The sequence below is a fragment of the Apus apus genome, chromosome 5 (genome assembly GCF_020740795.1).
Source record: "Apus apus isolate bApuApu2 chromosome 5, bApuApu2.pri.cur, whole genome shotgun sequence".
Taxonomy (NCBI): domain Eukaryota; kingdom Metazoa; phylum Chordata; class Aves; order Apodiformes; family Apodidae; genus Apus; species Apus apus.
Window position 1 is genome coordinate 12680664 of NC_067286.1, and position 19385 is coordinate 12700048.

Here is a 19385-nt window from a genome sequence, read left to right on the forward strand (position 1 = left end):
ATCAGGATTTCAGAGATTATAGCCCATATTAAGAGAAAATGTGAAAACTACTTCTTTTGAGATTTCTGCCTATCCGTTTTAGCATGGTTTAAAGAGAACAACCTGTCTAATAATTTTGTTTTATGAAAGTTCAAATATGCAGGTTGGTTTGAGAGAGTTGAAAGCACTTTAAATGTAAAAAACGAAACAAACACTCCAAACTCACCAGTTTTCTCTGTTACTTACTGGTGTTTTTGTTTTGTTTTTCCCTTTCATTATTCTAAACACTAAGAAACATGCCAGCTCAAGCCAGACCCACATGTAAACACATCATTGCACATTCTCAATGGTTCTCTCTTCATAAAAAGCTGAGCTGCCTTCTGAACTTTTCTACTTTTCTACTTAGAATCTTGTGGACAACACCGATCACAATTAAAACCTGCTGAATTTGTACACCTAAAAAGGATGAAATTATGTAACCAAGATTAAAGTATTAATCTGGTTTACAAATTTCTTCTCAACTTTCCAGATCTTTCCTTGCAGCAATGAAATGGCATTTGCATTCTAAAACTTCTGTCTCTGCACCTAGCAAGGTGAACTTTGAAATATCTTGTCTTTTACTAGAACAAGATGTAATGACACACTACTCTTCAGGGTGTGTGAGTCAAGGCAGTGTAGCTGATGACACTGTTGGAAGTGTATTATTCATGAGCACCTTATTTAAAAGCAATACTGTATATTCCTTTAGTAATTTGTTACCAGGCGCTGTACCATCATAAAACTTATGATGGAGTTATTGCTTCATAGTTTGCAGCAGAGTAAGTGATTTAGCTTTGGAAAATCCACAGAATACCTCATTATTTTGCTTATGGGCACATTATTCTTTTTTATGAAGTATGTTTACAATGCCTATAATCTACCTTGGGCATTTCTAGATTATCTGTCTGTTGTGTATTTTGACAAGGGAAATAAACAATGTTTTGACTTGATGCAAAATTGTGTTGTAAATTGATATTAAGTAGCCAAAGTGCAGATTTACCTGCTTGCTTGCTCTCGATTTCACAGAGAGCATGCTGAAATAGACTCTAGCTTACTGTTTGAACAAGAATGGGGAAATTTATGGACATAAGGAAGGTGAAGTTCTTTGCTGCTGTTTGTTTGTTATCTCTAATAACCTGTGAGCAAACTTCAGATTTTATTTTTGTTCTCAGTGGCTTAGTAGGTAGATTTGGATAGATCGTCATGCCAAAAAAGGTACATCACTGTCCAAAAAGCCAGTATCTGCCCACTTTAATCCCTTGCTTCAAAAATACTATTACAACATGTTGGTTTGTTACTTTCTTTTTAAAAATTCCACAAGCATATCTTTTCTTTATTGAAAAAGAATGAGGTAAAAGATTTTTCTCTAGATTAGTTGTCAAGACTGAATTGGTTGTTTTGTGGGTTTTTTTCTAGAAATTTTAAAAAGTAATGCTGAATCAGAAAGGTTCAGCTACTCATTAAATTTTGCCAAAGCTAAAGATAAAAATAAAGATAAAACCAGACCTTTGAAAGCCAGATATTATAGCAGGACAGGGCTTTGTGCAACCTGGTCTGGTGGAAGGTGTCCCTGCCTTTGCAGGGGCATGGAAAGTAGATGATCTTCTAGGTGCCTTCCAACCCAAACCATGCTATGATTCTATGATATGTTACATAGTTTGCCCATTCCGATGTGTGTAGCCTAGACTGTGCTATGTAGTTGATCTTAAAATCTGGAATAGATCTAGCTACTTTAGATGTGTTTAACAGCATGAACTACACACCAGGTTTTGAAAACTTTAACATTCTTCACAATTTATAAATGTTTTTGTTTCATTTCAGTCTTTCTAAACAATAATGTTTTTATTGTAATCTGAACCCTGTCTTAATGTTTGTTTTGGAAGGTTCTTCTTCTGGCCTCAGTCCTGTGGGTTCACCTAGTCATGGATCTGTCTCCAGTGGGGCTTTCAGCAGCTGGTCACCTGTAGAATTTCCTGATACTGCTGATTTTCTTACAAAACCAAGCATTAATATACATAGGCCTCCAGGACACACACTTAATCCTTCAGATTTTCAGCAACAAGCTAAAGCATCTCTAGGTTATATGTGTAGCAGGTACTGTAAACTCTCTTATGTTTTTAGTAATTTTGTATGTGTTGAAAAGAATACAATTAAAGTGAAAACATAATGAAATAAGTGCTAGTATTGGAAAAAAGGCATATAATCTCATAATATCCTGTAACCATATTATCCAAGGGAGACTAAAGAAAGCTGTATGTATGTCATGCATTTGAAATGGGTCATCCTTGAAAGCAGCAATTATTGTAGAGTAACAACATTTGACAGTTTTTAAGAAAAGAAGGACTTCCTACCTGGGAATTTAAGTTTGTATTTCCTAAATTATTTATGGGTTTGTGAAGGTGGTGGTTGATGATTTTCAAAGTACAGACTAAACCTCTGTGTGCCAAATTTAGGAGAAAATATTAAGGTCATTTGCTGAAGAAACCTTCAAAAGCATACCTTTTAAGAAAAGTAATTTGCAGATATTTTTCAGTACAACACAGCAGTAGCCAAAGAAGAAAATTACTGAATGTTGTAAATATTTTTCATGTGTTCTGTAAGCTGTGGACGTCAGATACTCAAGCCTGTTCCAACACCAGAACCAGAATTGGAAGAATATAAAGAAAGAAAATCAGGTGGGATTTCAAAATAGATAAATATTTTATATAAACTTGTTTTCTGTGTTGTTGGTTTTTTTTAAGCCTATTAAATTAAAATATTTATATTTCTACATGATTTCTTCCTATACTTTTAAGTAAGCTATATTTACATATTTTATTTTATCTTGTGACTTAGGATAATCAAGATAATGTAAAATATTGCCTGCTTCAGAGTAAGGATTTTATAAGAGGCTCCCACTCATAGCTTTATAGTTCTGTACTCCATAGTATAACAAAGAAGTTCTCTGCCATCTCGGTTAAAGTAGTGAGTGAATCAATTTTTGTAATTAAAAAGTTATGCTTCTAGCTTTTCTCAATCTTCAAATAGGTTTTGTCTAATAAATTTTATCCTTTACAACTTATTGTTGTTAAATTCTTAAATAAAGATGGTTTAGGAATAAGGTATTACTTAGATTTCTGTGAAGAGTATGTATCATCAGTTCAATAATCATTAAACATTAGTAATTTACAAATAAATGATTGATAGAGTGTTTATGTATGTGTTTTCTTTAAGGTGAAATTGGAAGTGCTAATGTTTCAAAGGAGTCTTTCCACCAGACAGAGAAGAAAATAGATGAAAGGAAGGAAATGGTCGATCAAACACAAAATAATCTGCTTGTAAGCATATAATTGCAAAAAAAACTTGCAATAACTTTTATCAATGCAGTATTTCTTTATAATTTCTAACATGCTGTAAAGAGATCTTTGCATTGCTAGGAGCTGTAATTTCTGAGGGGAAGTGGTGCATTGTTGGAATTAAAATTTTCGTGTAAAAATTGCGTTTTTCCAGCTTGTAGAAATTTCACCAGAAAAAAACTAAAACCAAAACAAAACAAAACAAAAGACACAACAAAAAAACCACAACAGCAACATCTCAGAAAACCCTGGAATCTGCCATTAACTGTGCTATTTGTCCTATTGATTATTATCTTCTCATAGCTGTAGTTGGAGCACTGTTCAATAAATTCAGTAAAGATTTATCATTCTTTTGGGTTTTTTTACCAATACAAATGACAACATAGATTTCATTATTATTTTAGAGATGATATAATATCTTACTCTCATACAGGTGGAGCAGAGTCCTACATTAGAAGCAATGTCATTAGAACATGATTCACTAATGGAGAAGATGAACAACTGGAATTTCCAAATTTTTGACCTTGTACAAGAGATGGGAGACCAGTCTGGAAGAATCCTTAGCCAGGTTTGTTGTCTTTTATTGTATGAGAGAGGGTGTAGCAGAGCTGTCATGCTTATATATTTTATTTAAACCATGAAATTTTGCAGTCAACAAACATATGAATTCTAACTTGAAAAGTAGAAATATTATTTCTCATGCACTCCATCTCCTTGTAAACCATACGAAGTAATTTACCTATAGACACTTGCTCCAGATTTTCTGCATTCTATTTTCAATGTAAAAATAGGTTAGTTTCACACTTACTAGGTTTTGTAGTAATATGCCATTTCCTATGAAGAATTGTCTCCTGCTTTCAGAATTACTTCCTTGTTTGTCAACCATTTCTTTTTTCTTTATTTCAGTAAAATATTTCTGCCAGAGCTACACCTGTGGGGGAAGAGAAGTGATCTTTTAGGCAGTCTTTTGCCTCTTGATCCTACAAACAATGGGATTTTTTTTCCATGCTGCTTTCTGCATGTAGTATCCCTTTTATCTTTCTGACTTATTACTAAGCTCTTTTGTGCAGTTTAATGTTGTGCTGAAGCCAGTCTAATGGCAGGTGCAAAAGTATCATCATGTTTGCTCTTCCTCAGCCTCTGTCATTCATCAGTGTTATCTGGAACTTCTGTCTTTTTCTCTATACTGGATTTAGAAACTATGGATTTGCTTCTGATGTGACCACAATATATTTTTAGTGTCACTACCTGTTTCCTACCCTGGAGTAGCATGCATGTTACTCTTGTTCAAGGGTAGTGTCAGGAACAAACTGCTGGAGGGAAGGAAACAGGTTAGAAGCATTCAGGTGCAGTTGGAACCATAGGCCTGCACCTGTACTTAAGACAGGAAAAAACAATGGGGATTATTTCAATTTTGTCTTTAGACACTGTCTTTTCCTTCATAGCACACAGTGCTCTGGGTATTGTTTTAAATCTTCAGTTTGATCAGATGTTTTCAGATCTTTTCTCTTAAGTACATAAGTGTGCAAGATTCTACTAAACTCTACCAGAATGTCTGTATCACTTCTTCCTGATAGTGCATGTATGTGTATTACTTGTCCTTCTTCTCCTCCCACCCCAATCCTTTTGTCTGTTGTGCTGTAAGCATCTGGTACACATCTTAAATTAACAGCTGTGTTTCACAATCATCCGTTGTAAGGATCTTAGATTGGGTATGGGTAAGGAGAATGGCTGGGATAGATGGAAGGTGCTATGTCCCCTCATTTTGCTGTCATAATCCTTTGAGCACCTCCCACACTTCAGAACTGATTCTTCCTCTCAAGCGTTTAGGAAAGAAGTGACAAAAATGAGTGACAATGACTTGTTTGTGAAATCTTTCTTAATATTTGCAGTCTTGGGGAAGTTAGGTCTTTGTAGTCACTAAATTCCACTTGTAAACCAAAAGATATTTGCACCATAACTATATGTGGGGGTGTTCTAAGTACATTTTGAAATATTTTTTCATTTACCAGCCAGCTTTGTTAAAAATACCCAAGCTAAATCATAATAAATAAAAGAAATAGGATTTCTTTGCCAAAGCCTCAAAAATAAACAATGTAGTTTTTTGGTTTTTTTTTTAATATGAATGGCTCTGATACTATACTTAAGTCATTTTAATTTTGAATAAGTAGGAATATACATTTCTTCTTTTTAGGTGACTAGTGGAATAAAGCATGAATTCTTTAACATGAAAATTTTTGAGAATGTTATTAAAAACAATCAGTTGTGCTTAGAATTTAACAGTAAAGAAAAAATAGCTTTTATTATACTGTATTTAAAAGGATGATAAAAATCCACATTTTGATGCTAAGAATTCACCAAATATAGCCCTATGAGCATAGATTTCAGATAATCTTTCATGGAATTCAGTAATTTCCCTCTCTATCAGCAAGTAAAATGTAAAACTCAGGAATATTTTTAAAGTTGCAAAAGCAGAATATGCTTAGGTGTATTCTTCACACTAAAATTATTTTTATTATATATTTAGGTAACTTACACCTTGTTTCAAGACACTGGTTTGTTTGAAATCTTCAAAATCCCAACTCAAGAATTCATGAATTACTTCCGTGCACTAGAAAATGGCTACCGAGATATCCCCTGTAAGTACCATCCAAGTACATATGTTTTTCTTGTATATTAGTGTATCTCCTTTAGTGTATGTATTACTTTAATGTATAATATAGAGGTGGACAATGTCTAAACTTAGTTTAATTAATTAAACTTAATGTTTAATTAATACATTTGTCAGAATTTAGAACTGATTTAATGAATTGCAGAAAAAAAAAAGAAAAAAAAAAAAAAGGTGGACTCCAAAACTTAATTTGTTAATTTGTAGATTTAATATAAACTTGAAGAATTTGAGTCAGTTATTGAATCAAACGTACTGAAGCCATGGAAGAATATTTGTTAATCTCACAGAAAATTTTGTTTAGGCCTGTAATAGAATAGGAGAACATGGAATTTTGAGAGTCGTTATTAATCTTGCTGTTTAGGGCAGCCAATTTTATTCGAAAACAAAAACCATTCCCCCCCCCAACCCAACACACACACCCCCCTCTGTGTCACAGATGGTTGCACCAACCCAGATGCTGATTTAAAAGGCTACGTGATCCTTTGCTGACTCTCAGGTAGGATGAAGTGTGCTTAGAGGCTGTTTGATGTTTAACTTGTTTCCTAAAATCCTTCTGGGATCTGTAATCTATGACACTGAAATTCCATTTTCCTGTATATTTAGGAAAAATCTCCCTTACAATAAATTTGATACACGGTATTTATTTTTTTTCTTCTCTTTGTTCCTTGGATTATATTCCAAATAAAAAGTGTTATTATATTTTTATCATTTTCAGATCACAATCGTATACATGCCACAGATGTTCTTCATGCAGTATGGTATCTGACAACACGACCCATTCCTGGATTTCAGCAAATTCAAAATGAGCATCTCATGGAAAGTGATTTGGGTATGTGTTCACAGGGGTTATTTTCTTTTGCTGCAAGAGTATTTTAGTGAAACTACTATAAGTAAAATGAATTACTCTGGAAGAAAAGAATAAATCTGATTCTTCAATTTTTTTTAAATTTTAATGCAACACAATAGAAGTATCATAAGGTTAGTACACAGAAACGCCATGCAGTAGAATTGTAGAAAAATGATTAGATGAATAGTGGTTAGTTTGTTAGCCAAGAATACAGGTTCACTTAATAAATCTCCTATGCAGAATGAAACTTCTGTTTACTGCTGCAGTCTGTGTGTTTTTAGCATTTGAAATACATTAGACTACTATTTCTTAACTTTATTGGGAAATTAAATAGACCAAAGAAAAAATAGCAAAGTCAAAGTGTTTAACTTCAATTAAGTTCTCCTTAATGGTTTTAGCGTAAAAATGAGTATTTCAGATTTCTGCATTAGGTATCACGTGCAGATATTCAGGCATTGAAGTAACTACCCTAACAATAGCTGCATAAGAGCATCCCTGAAAGAGAAACAAAGACTTGAAGTTCAAATTTTGGATTACATTAGTCCTAAAGAAGCTGGCTTTTGTATTATCTGTGACTTCATAGAATTTACATTTAAATTTAGATGTGTAGTTTTTCCTAACATACAGACTGTAATTCTCATTATTCTGAATATACACTTTTATACTAACATATGTATTTAAGAAAAAATAAAATGGGGAAATCCAACTCTAAGAACTCTATTTTATATGTGTAGTAAAAAGAGACAAGATGCAAATCATATCACTTTTAAAGGGCCATAATTTTAAGAGGTAATTTATTAACTGTACACAACATCATACAGTATATGTTATTTCTTCCTTACTAATTAGCCCATCTGCACTCCCCTTTCTCTCCTTTTTCCAAGTTTGTCCACTGATTGCACCCTATTGCATTTTGTCTCTCTAAATGTTTAAAATGGTTGGGATTGGAGACTTTACTGGAGGAAACAAGACTTAGAAGAATCCTTTTGTTTCCCTTTACAAAGAAGTAAAATAAGTAAAATTAAAATGAGAAATTTTAGTCTTAATGCTTCGGAACTCCTTCAGTATAAACATTACTAGGAGTTTTAATCTTTGTTTATTTTATTTAAGGCAAAAGAGCCTTTTTTATTATCAAGTGACTACTGCTTTTTTTTTTTTTTTTTAAGTAGTGACTTTGTCTAGGGGAATGGAAAGAATAAAACTGTGAATCTCCTTATCGTGCAAGTATTTCTAACCTAAGAGGGTTAGTTCCTTTTGCAGTTTCCACTCTCCCACAAACTTTTCCTGGAGTCTGCAACTTCAAGAAATGGGCGAATTATAGAAATACTAAGGGAGATGCTCACTGATAATTTTTTGGCCTTATTATGATCCATGTGGATTTTCTGAGATCTGTTGTTTGGACTCTGAGATGTAAATTTGTGCTAGTTTTTCTCCTTCTCATTCCCTCCCATGGAACAAATATTTACAAGTACATTTTAATAATTAAAAATTTATATTATTACGGTTGTTTTCTAATCTGAATGACAATTCTACTGTAATCCAGAAATACAGACCAGATGGACAGTGTCCTTTGTTCCACTAGATTGCTTTTGGTGCTTGCTGAAGCATTCCTCTGAACCAGTGTTCTGCAGCCTGAGTGCACTGTAGCTGCAAAGAGGGTCACTTCCTCTGTTTTGTGTCTTCTAAGGCACCACACAGTTTCAAGGACCAGAGCAAATATTTTCTTCCTTCCTCTCGTCTTCTGATGAGGGCAGCAAGTATGGATATGTGCCCCACACATATTGCCAAAAGTATAACATCTACCTTTCTTCATCTAAGATTGTGTGGCAAGAGTGAAGTCTGACTGTGGCACATTTGAAATATTTCTTTTTCCCGGTTATGACTGTTCAAAGCTCTTCTGAAAGTATACTTTATTTGTGTGAATGGTAGTTATCCCTCTGCATTGTAAAGGGAAATCTTGTCTGAAAAAAGGAATCCTGAGTTACATCTGTAAGTAGTACTAGGCAAAGAGTTGGTTCTAGAACAGAAACATAATGCTTACCAGTTTTGGGTCACTTTTTTACAGGCTCCACAATGTCCTCTAGGATTTTGCCCTCCTTGTGTAATGTCATAAAACAGCTGAAGTTTTTTAATGTATTTGTCAGACTGCATCTACACTTTTGGACATCCTGTGTGGCCATGACAGATTTATGGCTTACTGGCATTTCAAAATTGCTGGTTTATCTATAAAATGAGGGTATGAGGGTTTTTTTAAGCATAAATCTTTCTTTGCCAATTGGTTAGCTCCACGATTACAAGGACAGCTACATTAAGATTATGTTGGTAATAGTATTTGGCTGAGTCTTTTAAAATATATTAAAAATAAGAAAGAATTAAGGTTCTAAAATACTTTAAATTTGTATTTTCCATTTTCTTAGATGAAGCCAGTGGTATTGCCCCTGTTCAAGTCAGCTATATTTCTTCAAAGAGTTGTTCTATTGTTGATGACAGTTATGGTTGTCTAGCATCAAACATTCCTGCTTTGGAACTGATGGCTTTGTATGTAGCAGCTGCCATGCATGATTATGATCATCCTGGTCGGACAAATGCTTTTCTAGTGGCTACTAATGCACCTCAGGTAAGAAATTGTTTAAGCGGAAAATAATTTTTCTGTCTCTGAAATCAGAATAATGAAAATATTTCTCTTCTATATTCCTACTGCAACCTGTTTATGATCATTTGCCCAGTTTAAGAAATGGGGAAATTGTGCTTAACTTGTGTAATGCTTCTTTTTTCCCCTGATAAATTCTGGTGTGTTTTGTATGTATTCTTTGTATGTGTGTGTAAAAAAATAATTTCAATTTACAAAATTGACAATAATTACATAAGTCAATGCAGGTTAGAGTAAAAGGTTATTTAAAAGAGAACTGGCCCTGGGACTGTCTAAGCAGCTAATCCATGGAAATCTTCATTTTGGGAGTCCTCTGAAATCATAGTTGTGTCTGCAATTGCCATAAAAACACATGTCCCTCTAATAGTCCAATTAACTACTTCACCTAATCTCTGGATTTCAAATTAATCCTTTATGGTAAATAGCCATAACCTTTAAGGAAGGGTGAGTAAAATAAGAATAATCAACAAGGAATCCTTGCTTTTATCTCCCATATTCAACTTTGTTGTTAGAATAGAGAGTAGAAAGAAGGAGGTGCTGGGCTCCTCAGGGTCTAGAAGGCTAAGATGAAATAGATCAAGGAGAGTAAAGCTAAATAATGTAGCAGGCACGAAAAAAAACAGTAGAGCAGGGAAGAATTGGAAGGAAAAGCACTGAAGAAAAGATGCCTAAAATGCATGGCAAAATATTTTTATCTGAAGAGTGGAATATTATCTGGGGAAGAGTATTTATGATGGCTATTTGGATCTCTCTTAATAAGCTAAAGACAAAAAACTTAAATATTGTTAACAACAAAATCAGCAACCACAGTAATAACAGTAAATCAGAAACATATACAACTTTTGAGGAGGGGACTTTAAGAGTGCACTTCCCTAATCAGTTTTCAAAAATTCCTTATTGCAAAAGAAAGTTTAGGCTGTAGACAGATATTTCTGCTGAAAGCAGCATACAAGGAAGAGTAAAAACAAAGAGTGAAGACATTCATCTCCACTGTTTTCAAAAATACATTAATTTTGTTAATAATATCTTCCTCAAAGCATAATGATTTTTTTGCAGTTTTCCAAATAATTTTTTTCAGGTCCTTTTAAATCTGTTCAATTAATTATTTTCTAGGATGTTTTGTATAAAAACGGGGGTTGTGAGTAAAATCTACCACTGTTTTAATATTTTAATTAACTGATTTGCATTTAAAACGTATTAATCAGTATTAAGCGTAGCACATCAGTGAAAATTAGTGGCACTTCACACCATTTTGTGTTAACCATGGTTCTTAGATGCTTTGGAGTACTTTTCATGTTTTGTTTTGTTTTTAAACAATAGTGGAATTAAGAGGAATTAAAAAAATACACTTAGATCTGGTTTCTGGTTTGGGGTTTTTTGTTTGTTTTGCTTGGGTGTTTTAAGTCAGCGTGTGTACTCCACACATACTGGCAAGAGTACAAAGTCTGTATTTTAAGTGGTTTGTGTACATGTGCCTACAGAGTGAATGCAGATATCACTGAGACATTGTTAAGGACTTTTAAGTGAAGAAAAAGCTTTGCTTATTCTTTGGAGGTTTTTTTGTCATCTGCTATTTTTGTTTATAACCCCCAAAATTAGAAGTCAAAGCATAGTTTCCAACAGTTGCTTTGGTTTGGGGTTTTTATTTGTTTGTTTTTGTTGTGTTTTTTTTTTTAATGAATTAAGACTAGTTTCTGACTAGCCCTTAAGCTTCAGAATATTTAATTATAAATTTTCTCTGTCATTTATGATTCTCATTTTTTGGTGTTTGTTGTTTTGTTTTGTTTAGGCTGTTCTCTACAATGACAGATCAGTCTTAGAAAATCATCATGCTGCCTCTGCCTGGAATCTGTTCTTATCACGACCAGAATACAACTTTTTATCAAATCTTGATCATGTAGAATTCAAACGTTTTCGTTTCTTAGTGATTGAAGCAATCCTTGCCACAGATCTCAAGAAGCATTTTGATTTCCTTGCAGAATTCAATGCCAAGGTTTGTTACACTTAAGTGTCTACAGTGAGCTGGTCATGATGTACTGATGTTAGTGTTGCTGTGTAGTAGTTGTTGGGATCAATAACGTGCATTTAAAGTTTTCTGTTGTTTAAATGTAAGTCACTTAAAAATGCAATAGAGTATTTCCTTTGTACAAACCAATTGTAGATTGCTTAATAAGCCATACAGAGGTGACACAGGAACCCACTGGAGACCTTGATCATATCTCATTTTTCCATCTTCTGAAAGATAGTGAATGACTTTTTTTACTATGTAAGACAAAAAATTACATAGAAAAAACAATGCAAGTTTCTGTTGTGCAGAGCCTGAAAAAATAACACTGATGAATAGTTTTAACATAATTTTTAAAAATGTATGTGCTCAACCCAGGTCAATGATATCAACAGTCATGGTATAGAGTGGAGCAATGAAAATGATCGCCTACTGGCCTGTCAAATATGCATCAAACTGGCAGATATTAATGGCCCAGCAAAAGTTAGAGAGCTGCATCTGAAATGGACAGAAGGCATTGTTAATGAATTTTATGAACAGGTGGGTATGGACAGTATAATTTACTCACTTTTAATGACAGCCAGATGATCAGTTCTTTCCATTCTGAAATGTATAAGTAAATTAAACATTATTCTTTGTGCTAAATCTTCAGCTAAGGAATTTCTGTCTTCTCTTTCTGAACATGGAACACTTAATTTTATAGGCTGCATGCTGATACTATCTTTTGGTTCTTAACAATTGTATTAGAAGCTTGAAAACAAACTCACTGCCATGTTGTCCTTTATTCAGACAGGTTTTTTTATTTAATTATTTTTCCCCTTAGCATAATGCTGATAAACCAAAATAACTTCTTCTACCTTAGGAAGTTAAGTTCATTGGAATATTCCCAGGTCAAAGAATATCTGTAGAATCCACAAGGCTGGAAATGTGTATTTGGCTAACTTATAGTGCAAAGACAGAAAATATTTCCAAACTTTCAAAATTAAATATTAAAAATAAACATTAGTATCTTACAGTATAAATGAAAATGTAAATAACAATTTTTACAGTAGAACTTTGATAAATAATCCTATCAAGATAAACTGGAAAAAAGTCTGAAAAATTATTGTTCATTTTTCCATTTACAGCTTCTGTAAGAGCCAAAAAATATATTCTACATTTCTAATATTTTCTTTTTCTGTCGTCAGCTTTCTGAGGAGGTAGCTATTTATGAGGAAGCAAACAAAGATTGAAAAATATTTTTCAAACTAGGAAGGTAAAAGTAAACAACAAAATTACTTGGGAGATTTAAGCGATATAAATCGGAAGTGTTTGCACTTACTGTAAGACCTTAATATTCTAAATTGCTCCTTTAGGAAAAACTTTTAATAAGAGAATTATGTCTGCAGAATTGCTAGGTGAGTGTGTATGAGAGTTGTGTATGAGCAACTGCTCGGTTTTTTCTTCTGCAGTTTTTAAAAGTGGAAAAAGCTAAAACAAAACCACCTTATTATGGATGATCAGTTGATTCTACAGCTTATGGGGGAAACTGCTTACCAGAATGCCTTACTGTACCTGATTACATTTTCTCTGTTCAGCAGCAGCAATTGAAGTCAAAGCTCTGTCTACCCTCAAGCCATCCTGTGAAGGCAGAGGAATAGGATCTCCAGTAGAATTAGGTCTCCATCCATGCATGAGGGTAGCTGGCATCAAAGCTGAAGTGGGGCTTATGGGCTGTGCAAGTCTGAGCCATAAAGGGTCTTTACATTTTAATTCACTTAGACTATACTATTATTGCCTTGAGTAAAAAAATACAATCCATGTGATATTCACTTGGTTCCTTAAATGTAATCTTTAGAATAAAAAATTAATTTGGTGAGAAGTTATGATAATTTTTTGCATTGCTTTTCCAGGGTGATGAAGAAGCAAGTCTTGGATTACCTATAAGCCCCTTCATGGATCGTTCTTCTCCACAGCTTGCAAAACTGCAAGAATCTTTCATCACTCACATAGTTGGCCCCCTTTGTAATTCCTATAATGCAGCTGGGTTGCTTCCAGGACGATGGGTTGATGCAGAAGAGGAGGATGCAGAAAGTACTGATGATGATGATGGAGCACAGTTAGAAAGTGATGATGAAGAAATGGAAGATGATCTCATTCTAAGTAAGTGTCTGTATTTTAGTTGGCGCTTATTGTTGACATTTGATAGATTCAGACATAGCAACAACGGTTGAGATTGCAGAGTACAAATATTACAGAATTAGCAATTATGCTGCTTCATAAATTTTCTTATTTTAATAAATTTTTTCCTAATACTAGGAGACTTGCAGTTTGAAACAGAAGCTAATTGTTATCCTTTGCTATGTCACTACTTAAATATTCTGAATAAGCATTCATGTTTTTTCCTGAGTTTACATATCTCCTATAACGTGCCATTGAATTTATATGTGTAAAATATGATTACTTTGAATCTCAAAAACTCAAATATGCTTGTAATTTTACAGAAGCTCAAAGAAAAAAAGGTAGACGAATATTTTGCCAGCTAATACACCATCTCAGTGAAAATCACAAAATATGGAAGAAAGTGATTGAAGAAGAAGAAAAAAACAAAGCTGAAGGAGCTAAACTGCTGACTGAAATCTCATCTTTACCTCAAGCAGACGAAATTCAGGTTATTGAGGAAGCTGATGAAGAAGATGAACGACAACTGGGAGAAGACAAGACATGCTAAGAAGACTTCAGTGGTGTCCAGTGTGATGATAGCCTATTTTTTTCTCACTGTGCTGACTTTAGCCTGACACAGTTCACGTGAAGTTGAAAGGCCTTAATACTGTGAGAGGATTCTTTCTACTCTAGTGGAATCCCACTCCTATGCACTTTCGCCACACAGAATATGAAACTTTATTCAAAGATTGAGTATTGTATAACCTGATGCAAAATTCTTTATGCCTCAGTTGATATAAAATACCCTGATACAATGCTGCCTTGCTGAATATGGGACTCTTGTTTTCTTTGAGGTACCTGCAGTTTTTAAAAACATCCAGTAACTTCAATTACCAAAGTGGCAAGAACTTTTGCTAACAAGGAAATATGGGATGAATCCTAATATTGTCTTGAGTCGTTTATTTCATGTTGTTTTTGAACATGAATGAGAAAAAGTCTGTGCCTATATGAAAACTACGTTACTGTTGCAGTGCAAGCCTGTTGTGGGGTGTCTACTTAGTGCAGTAGTGTGCTTAATGTAGTCATCTCAGAGCAACTGTTCAAGGACTGTGACATAAATGCTGAATCCTGATATTTGTGGTTTAAAAAAGAAAAAAAGATCCAGGTGCATCTATTTTTTATTATTATGCATAATCTGATGTTTTATTTTTGCAGAAAATATTCAGGTTTGCAGTGGGTGTTCATGATAAATAATTGAGTACAAGGCCATTATCATCTGTTGCCTTGCTGTTTTGTGGTAGAACATTAAAAAAACTGTTCAGCTACTTAAATTATTAAGGAATTTTATTCTTTTAGTTATAATGCTATATTTCCTGCCCTTACTCAGGTTCCTGTTTAAAAACAAGTCAACCACATCATAGATTTTTATCTTACACCAATTTCCGGTATTAAATTTTAAGAAAATAAGTTTGTATTTCCTTTATTCTTTGTATGTAAAAATTTAGGAGAATTAAAAATATTTTTTGTTTGTTTACAAAAAAAAGACACAAAATACTGTTTCAAAACGGCTAGTGTATTTTACTATGCCCCTGATCTTCTCTCCCATCGTAGACATAACATATTGGCTTCAAGTTTGATGTACATCCAGAAATATACATATGGAAAGCAGAAAGTGAAGACTTCATGTAAAGCCTAATAATAAGATAAACATCACTGTACTATTACACATTTTAGATTGTTGAGTTTTTAAGTAAGAAGCTTAGACATTAGACACAAACGTATTTTTAGGAACACTACCATTGTAGGTCTAATAGAAAAAAAGTAAAAGGAGCATAAATTAGGCCACAGGTATCTAAGCAGGCCACAAATAAAACCAATTTTAAAAGTGCACCTTTCAGTGCTAAATATTTTTATGTGGTGCAGTTGAATTAAATAGAAACAAATGCACACTTGTGCAAGTTGCTAAATGTAGCATATTTGTGTTTACATTTACATCAGTTGACTTGAAAAAAGGTAACATTCCTAAGACAACCTTGTGTAAATTGTATTGCACTATTTTACACAAACAAATTTTTATTCTGCTCTTTGATTGGCCAGTTTAAATAACTGAGAGGATTTCTTTTTTTTATTTTCCTTCTTAGAAGCTATTTGTTGATCCATTTAGATAACCACTGAGAAGTGCTTTTGCTATTTTATATATATTCAGTGCCAAATCCCAATTTGCTGCCATTATTACTATCACTGCAATTTTTGTAACATGAGCAGTGAGATATTTCTGTCATTAATAAATGTTGCACTGTTGAAGCTGGCACTTACTGATCATTCACTTCTATTTTACATTTCTTGTTCATATATTTTCCTACCAGATAATTTGAAGACTACAGAAATTATGCTTGTTTTAGTATGCTGTCACAGCTTTTTGTGTTTAGCCTATGTGTTTGTACATAAAAAAAAGTCACTTCACTTTAATACTGTTCAGTTTCATTTTTGCTTTGACTGAAAACAGGTGCAAATGAGCTTGTCCAAAGTTACTGTTATTTTACATACCAGTTTTCCATTTAGTTTCCTTCAAAAACTATAATTAAAAACTAATACAAAGAAAGAATAAGAAGGTAAAACCAACATTTTATCTTTTGCTAAAGCATTGACAGCATTTATATCTGGTGAAAACATTGCCAGCAATTTTCTCATGTCAGGTTTCCTTTAAACTTTAGAAATACTGAAGTAATTTTTGAATTCAGAAACAAGTAACATACCTCAGTGTTTAATAAACTATAATGCTAACTTGTATTTCCTATTAGACATTTTCAAGTTACAATAGCTTGCTTCAAAGCTATGGTTAATTATGAATGTATTAAAAATCCAGCTTAAAATGTCTGTTATGTATACATGATATGTGACACTTTAAGAGCAAGGGTAAAAGGATGCACAAATGCCATCAAAGGTTAGTTCAGAGCATGTTTGCAGAAGTGGATGCAATTGTAACTGAAGGTGTCAGTCTTTCAAAAATGGCGATGGAGGGTCATTTGAGTGTTAAAGCTGATGTCACCATTAGTGTAACTCCATATAAGGCACATCACTCTTATTCTGGTAACAACCTACGGAGAAATTACAACCAATTTAAATCTGTGATCATACTCCAATGGACAGCTACCAAGGAGCACAGAAAAGCACACAGAAGAACATGCTTAAAATGCTTCTAAAGAAACACTTCCACTTTTTTTTTTGGTCCAGAAGTAGGCCAAGTTGGACTACATTGAAATTTGTGCTGCTACAGTAGATACACCTTTTATGGGTAAATTCTCAGGTTTAAGTAAAGTCTTCAGCCCCTTTCCTATCCAGACTCTCCCATCTCCTCATTGCCTTCTTTTATAATGTATGTTGAATGACCTGTTCCTATGCATACAGAACTAGACCAAAAAGTTTCCTGTAAAGATCCAATTCCCTCTATGCCTCTGGAGACCTCTGGATGTTGTGGTGGTGCTAAACTAGTCAACAGGAACTACTCACTCTTTCTGTGAGTTTGCCCTTCATGACAAAGTTAGATGGTGAGCCTAAGATTCAAAATGAAAGGACTGGTGTAACATTACTTAAGGTAAGTCCAAGTTTGTGCAAGACCTGATTTTCTCTGTGCATAGAACCATTTCTTCTCTGTGCTTCTTGAGGTCAATTTTAACCACAAACAGTGGCAGGCTAATCAACAAAGGGAGTTATGAGAATTTAAGAGCTCACTTTTAACTCTGGTGGTTCCTCTTGGGGAGGCATAGCTGAGGCTGGGCTTCTTGTCCTTCTAAAAGTATACACAGAATTTGAGGTGATCTAGTGTGTGGCACCGACGTTTGCAGGGCAGTACTTTCCCTTTGGTCCAAGAAATAATTGAGTTTTGAGAGGTGCAGATTTGGAAGGGTCTCATGCTGGTGAATGTGAGATCAGGAATCTCAGTCTGTGAGGTGTGTTTTGGAGTAGAAGGGTAAAATTTAGATGATGAGAATTAGAACAATTAGGAATGGCATTCACAGACACAAAAAATGTATGTCCTTATGCAGAAGAGAGACACTTTTTATTGCTTCAAGCCAGTTTGTCATCTTCAAAAGAATATGGAAACAGGACATCTTTGGTAAGTCAGAATATCTGGATTGGTAGAAATGAAATAAAAACCAAAATGAAATTGTACTACTAATAATGATACAATTATAATAACTTATGTTGTGATGCAAGTTTAAGAAACTAGATTTTCCTATGGCGAAATAAATATTAGATGAAAGGAGATAAATATACAAAGTTGACTAAAGGGTGTACAAAAAGTATGATCAAGGTACCGTTTCAATTTGCTTTTTGTCCCTTCTGACTTTCTTCAGAATTGTGTTTCTGGACAACTTTGTTCTTCATGTGTGTGTTAAGGCAAATTGAGCTAATGAATCACTTCCATTTTTTGCATTGAAGAAATTTCCTTTTGTTATCTTCTGAAGCCTATAACTTGCCATAGAATCACACTGCAGATACTCAGAAACGACTGCTAACTGGTCCCTATCTGATTTTAATTTCACAGGGCCATAAGCAATTACTAATTTTGTCCTCTGCTGAATGAGGAAAAATAATGTCTGAAATTTCAGAGTACACAGGAAATAAAACTTATGAACTAAGATGCTGTTGAATGAACTTCCTAGTGTCCTTGAGTTTCTAGTTGGCAGGGACCCTCCTGGCATAGTGTAGCTCCCCCACATCCTTATGAGTCCAGCTAATAGATACCTAATTCTTAATGGAACAATTTGTCTTATCAGTTTTGTTGTCTATTTGTTACTCTCATTTCTCTAAGATATTTCTGGCTTAGACTTAAAATACTGGTTTTGGTTAGTCTCATTTCTGTTATCTGCAATAGTATTTAAAAATAGAGTAACTAGCAATTGCTTTGTTTGTTTATAATAGAAAGTGGTTTCAGTAAAGACAAAACTCTTTTCCTTTGGTATTGAGAGTGAAAGATCTGTCCAGAAATTGACTAGAGATGCTGTTTTGATACAGTCAGGATACTGAGTCTGGGATGCTTAATGTATTTAAGTTATTGACACTCATTTGGTTCAGTGTGGCACTACAGACACCCTTTAAAAAGGGCACAGCACAATCATAAATATTTGACCAGAAGATTTCTTTTGGAATCTGTACACTGTGAGTCATCTTTTGTTTTCTGTACTTAGAGATCACAAGTGATAGCAACAGGTGTCCATGATAGGTTCTACATTGCAAGCAGTATCATGTGGAAGAATGTTACAATCTGTGAAATCTGAAGACAGTAAAAATCTTATAGAGAGGAGAAGCTTTATACCTTTTGGTTTATCTGTGAGGTTTCAGAAAAATAGAAATGTGAACATTCAACCAGTAGAGGCTTTAAATAACGGTGAGACAGCATAGTGTTTCAAATTATTGCTATCACTCACCTTGTAATTTGTCCATGTTCTAAGTATCTTGCCAAAAAAACAGGTCATGAGTCACGTCTGACTCATCTCTCCAGATCAGCAGTACCCTTTGCACCTTGAATGAGATCAAAGTCTTTTCATTTTTCTTGCATATAAGACAATCACTAATGCTTAGCTTAAATTTTAAGTATCACACCAAAAATGCAAAGGGTAATCTTGACACTACTTATTACACATGGGAAGCAGACTGCACACTTTTTCACCTGTACCAGTTCGATGTGAAAGCTTCTCCTATGTGTGGTCATT

The 19385-nt window shown here is 34.0% G+C and overlaps 1 protein-coding gene across 1 annotated transcript in view; it reads left to right on the plus strand.

Moving 5' to 3' along the window:
• Positions 1 to 18327, plus strand: part of PDE3B (phosphodiesterase 3B) — an 88936-nt gene extending 70609 nt beyond the window's left edge. The window contains exons 6-16 of the mRNA XM_051621224.1: positions 1902 to 2112; positions 2620 to 2693; positions 3232 to 3335; positions 3787 to 3921; positions 5881 to 5992; positions 6740 to 6853; positions 9289 to 9488; positions 11311 to 11514; positions 11905 to 12066; positions 13419 to 13668; positions 14010 to 18327. Of these exons, the coding sequence (XP_051477184.1) occupies positions 1902 to 2112; positions 2620 to 2693; positions 3232 to 3335; positions 3787 to 3921; positions 5881 to 5992; positions 6740 to 6853; positions 9289 to 9488; positions 11311 to 11514; positions 11905 to 12066; positions 13419 to 13668; positions 14010 to 14236 (1793 nt within the window). The 3' untranslated portion in view covers positions 14237 to 18327. The remainder of the gene's footprint in view (positions 1 to 1901; positions 2113 to 2619; positions 2694 to 3231; positions 3336 to 3786; positions 3922 to 5880; positions 5993 to 6739; positions 6854 to 9288; positions 9489 to 11310; positions 11515 to 11904; positions 12067 to 13418; positions 13669 to 14009) is intronic.
• The last annotated feature ends 1058 nt before the right edge of the window (positions 18328 to 19385 follow it).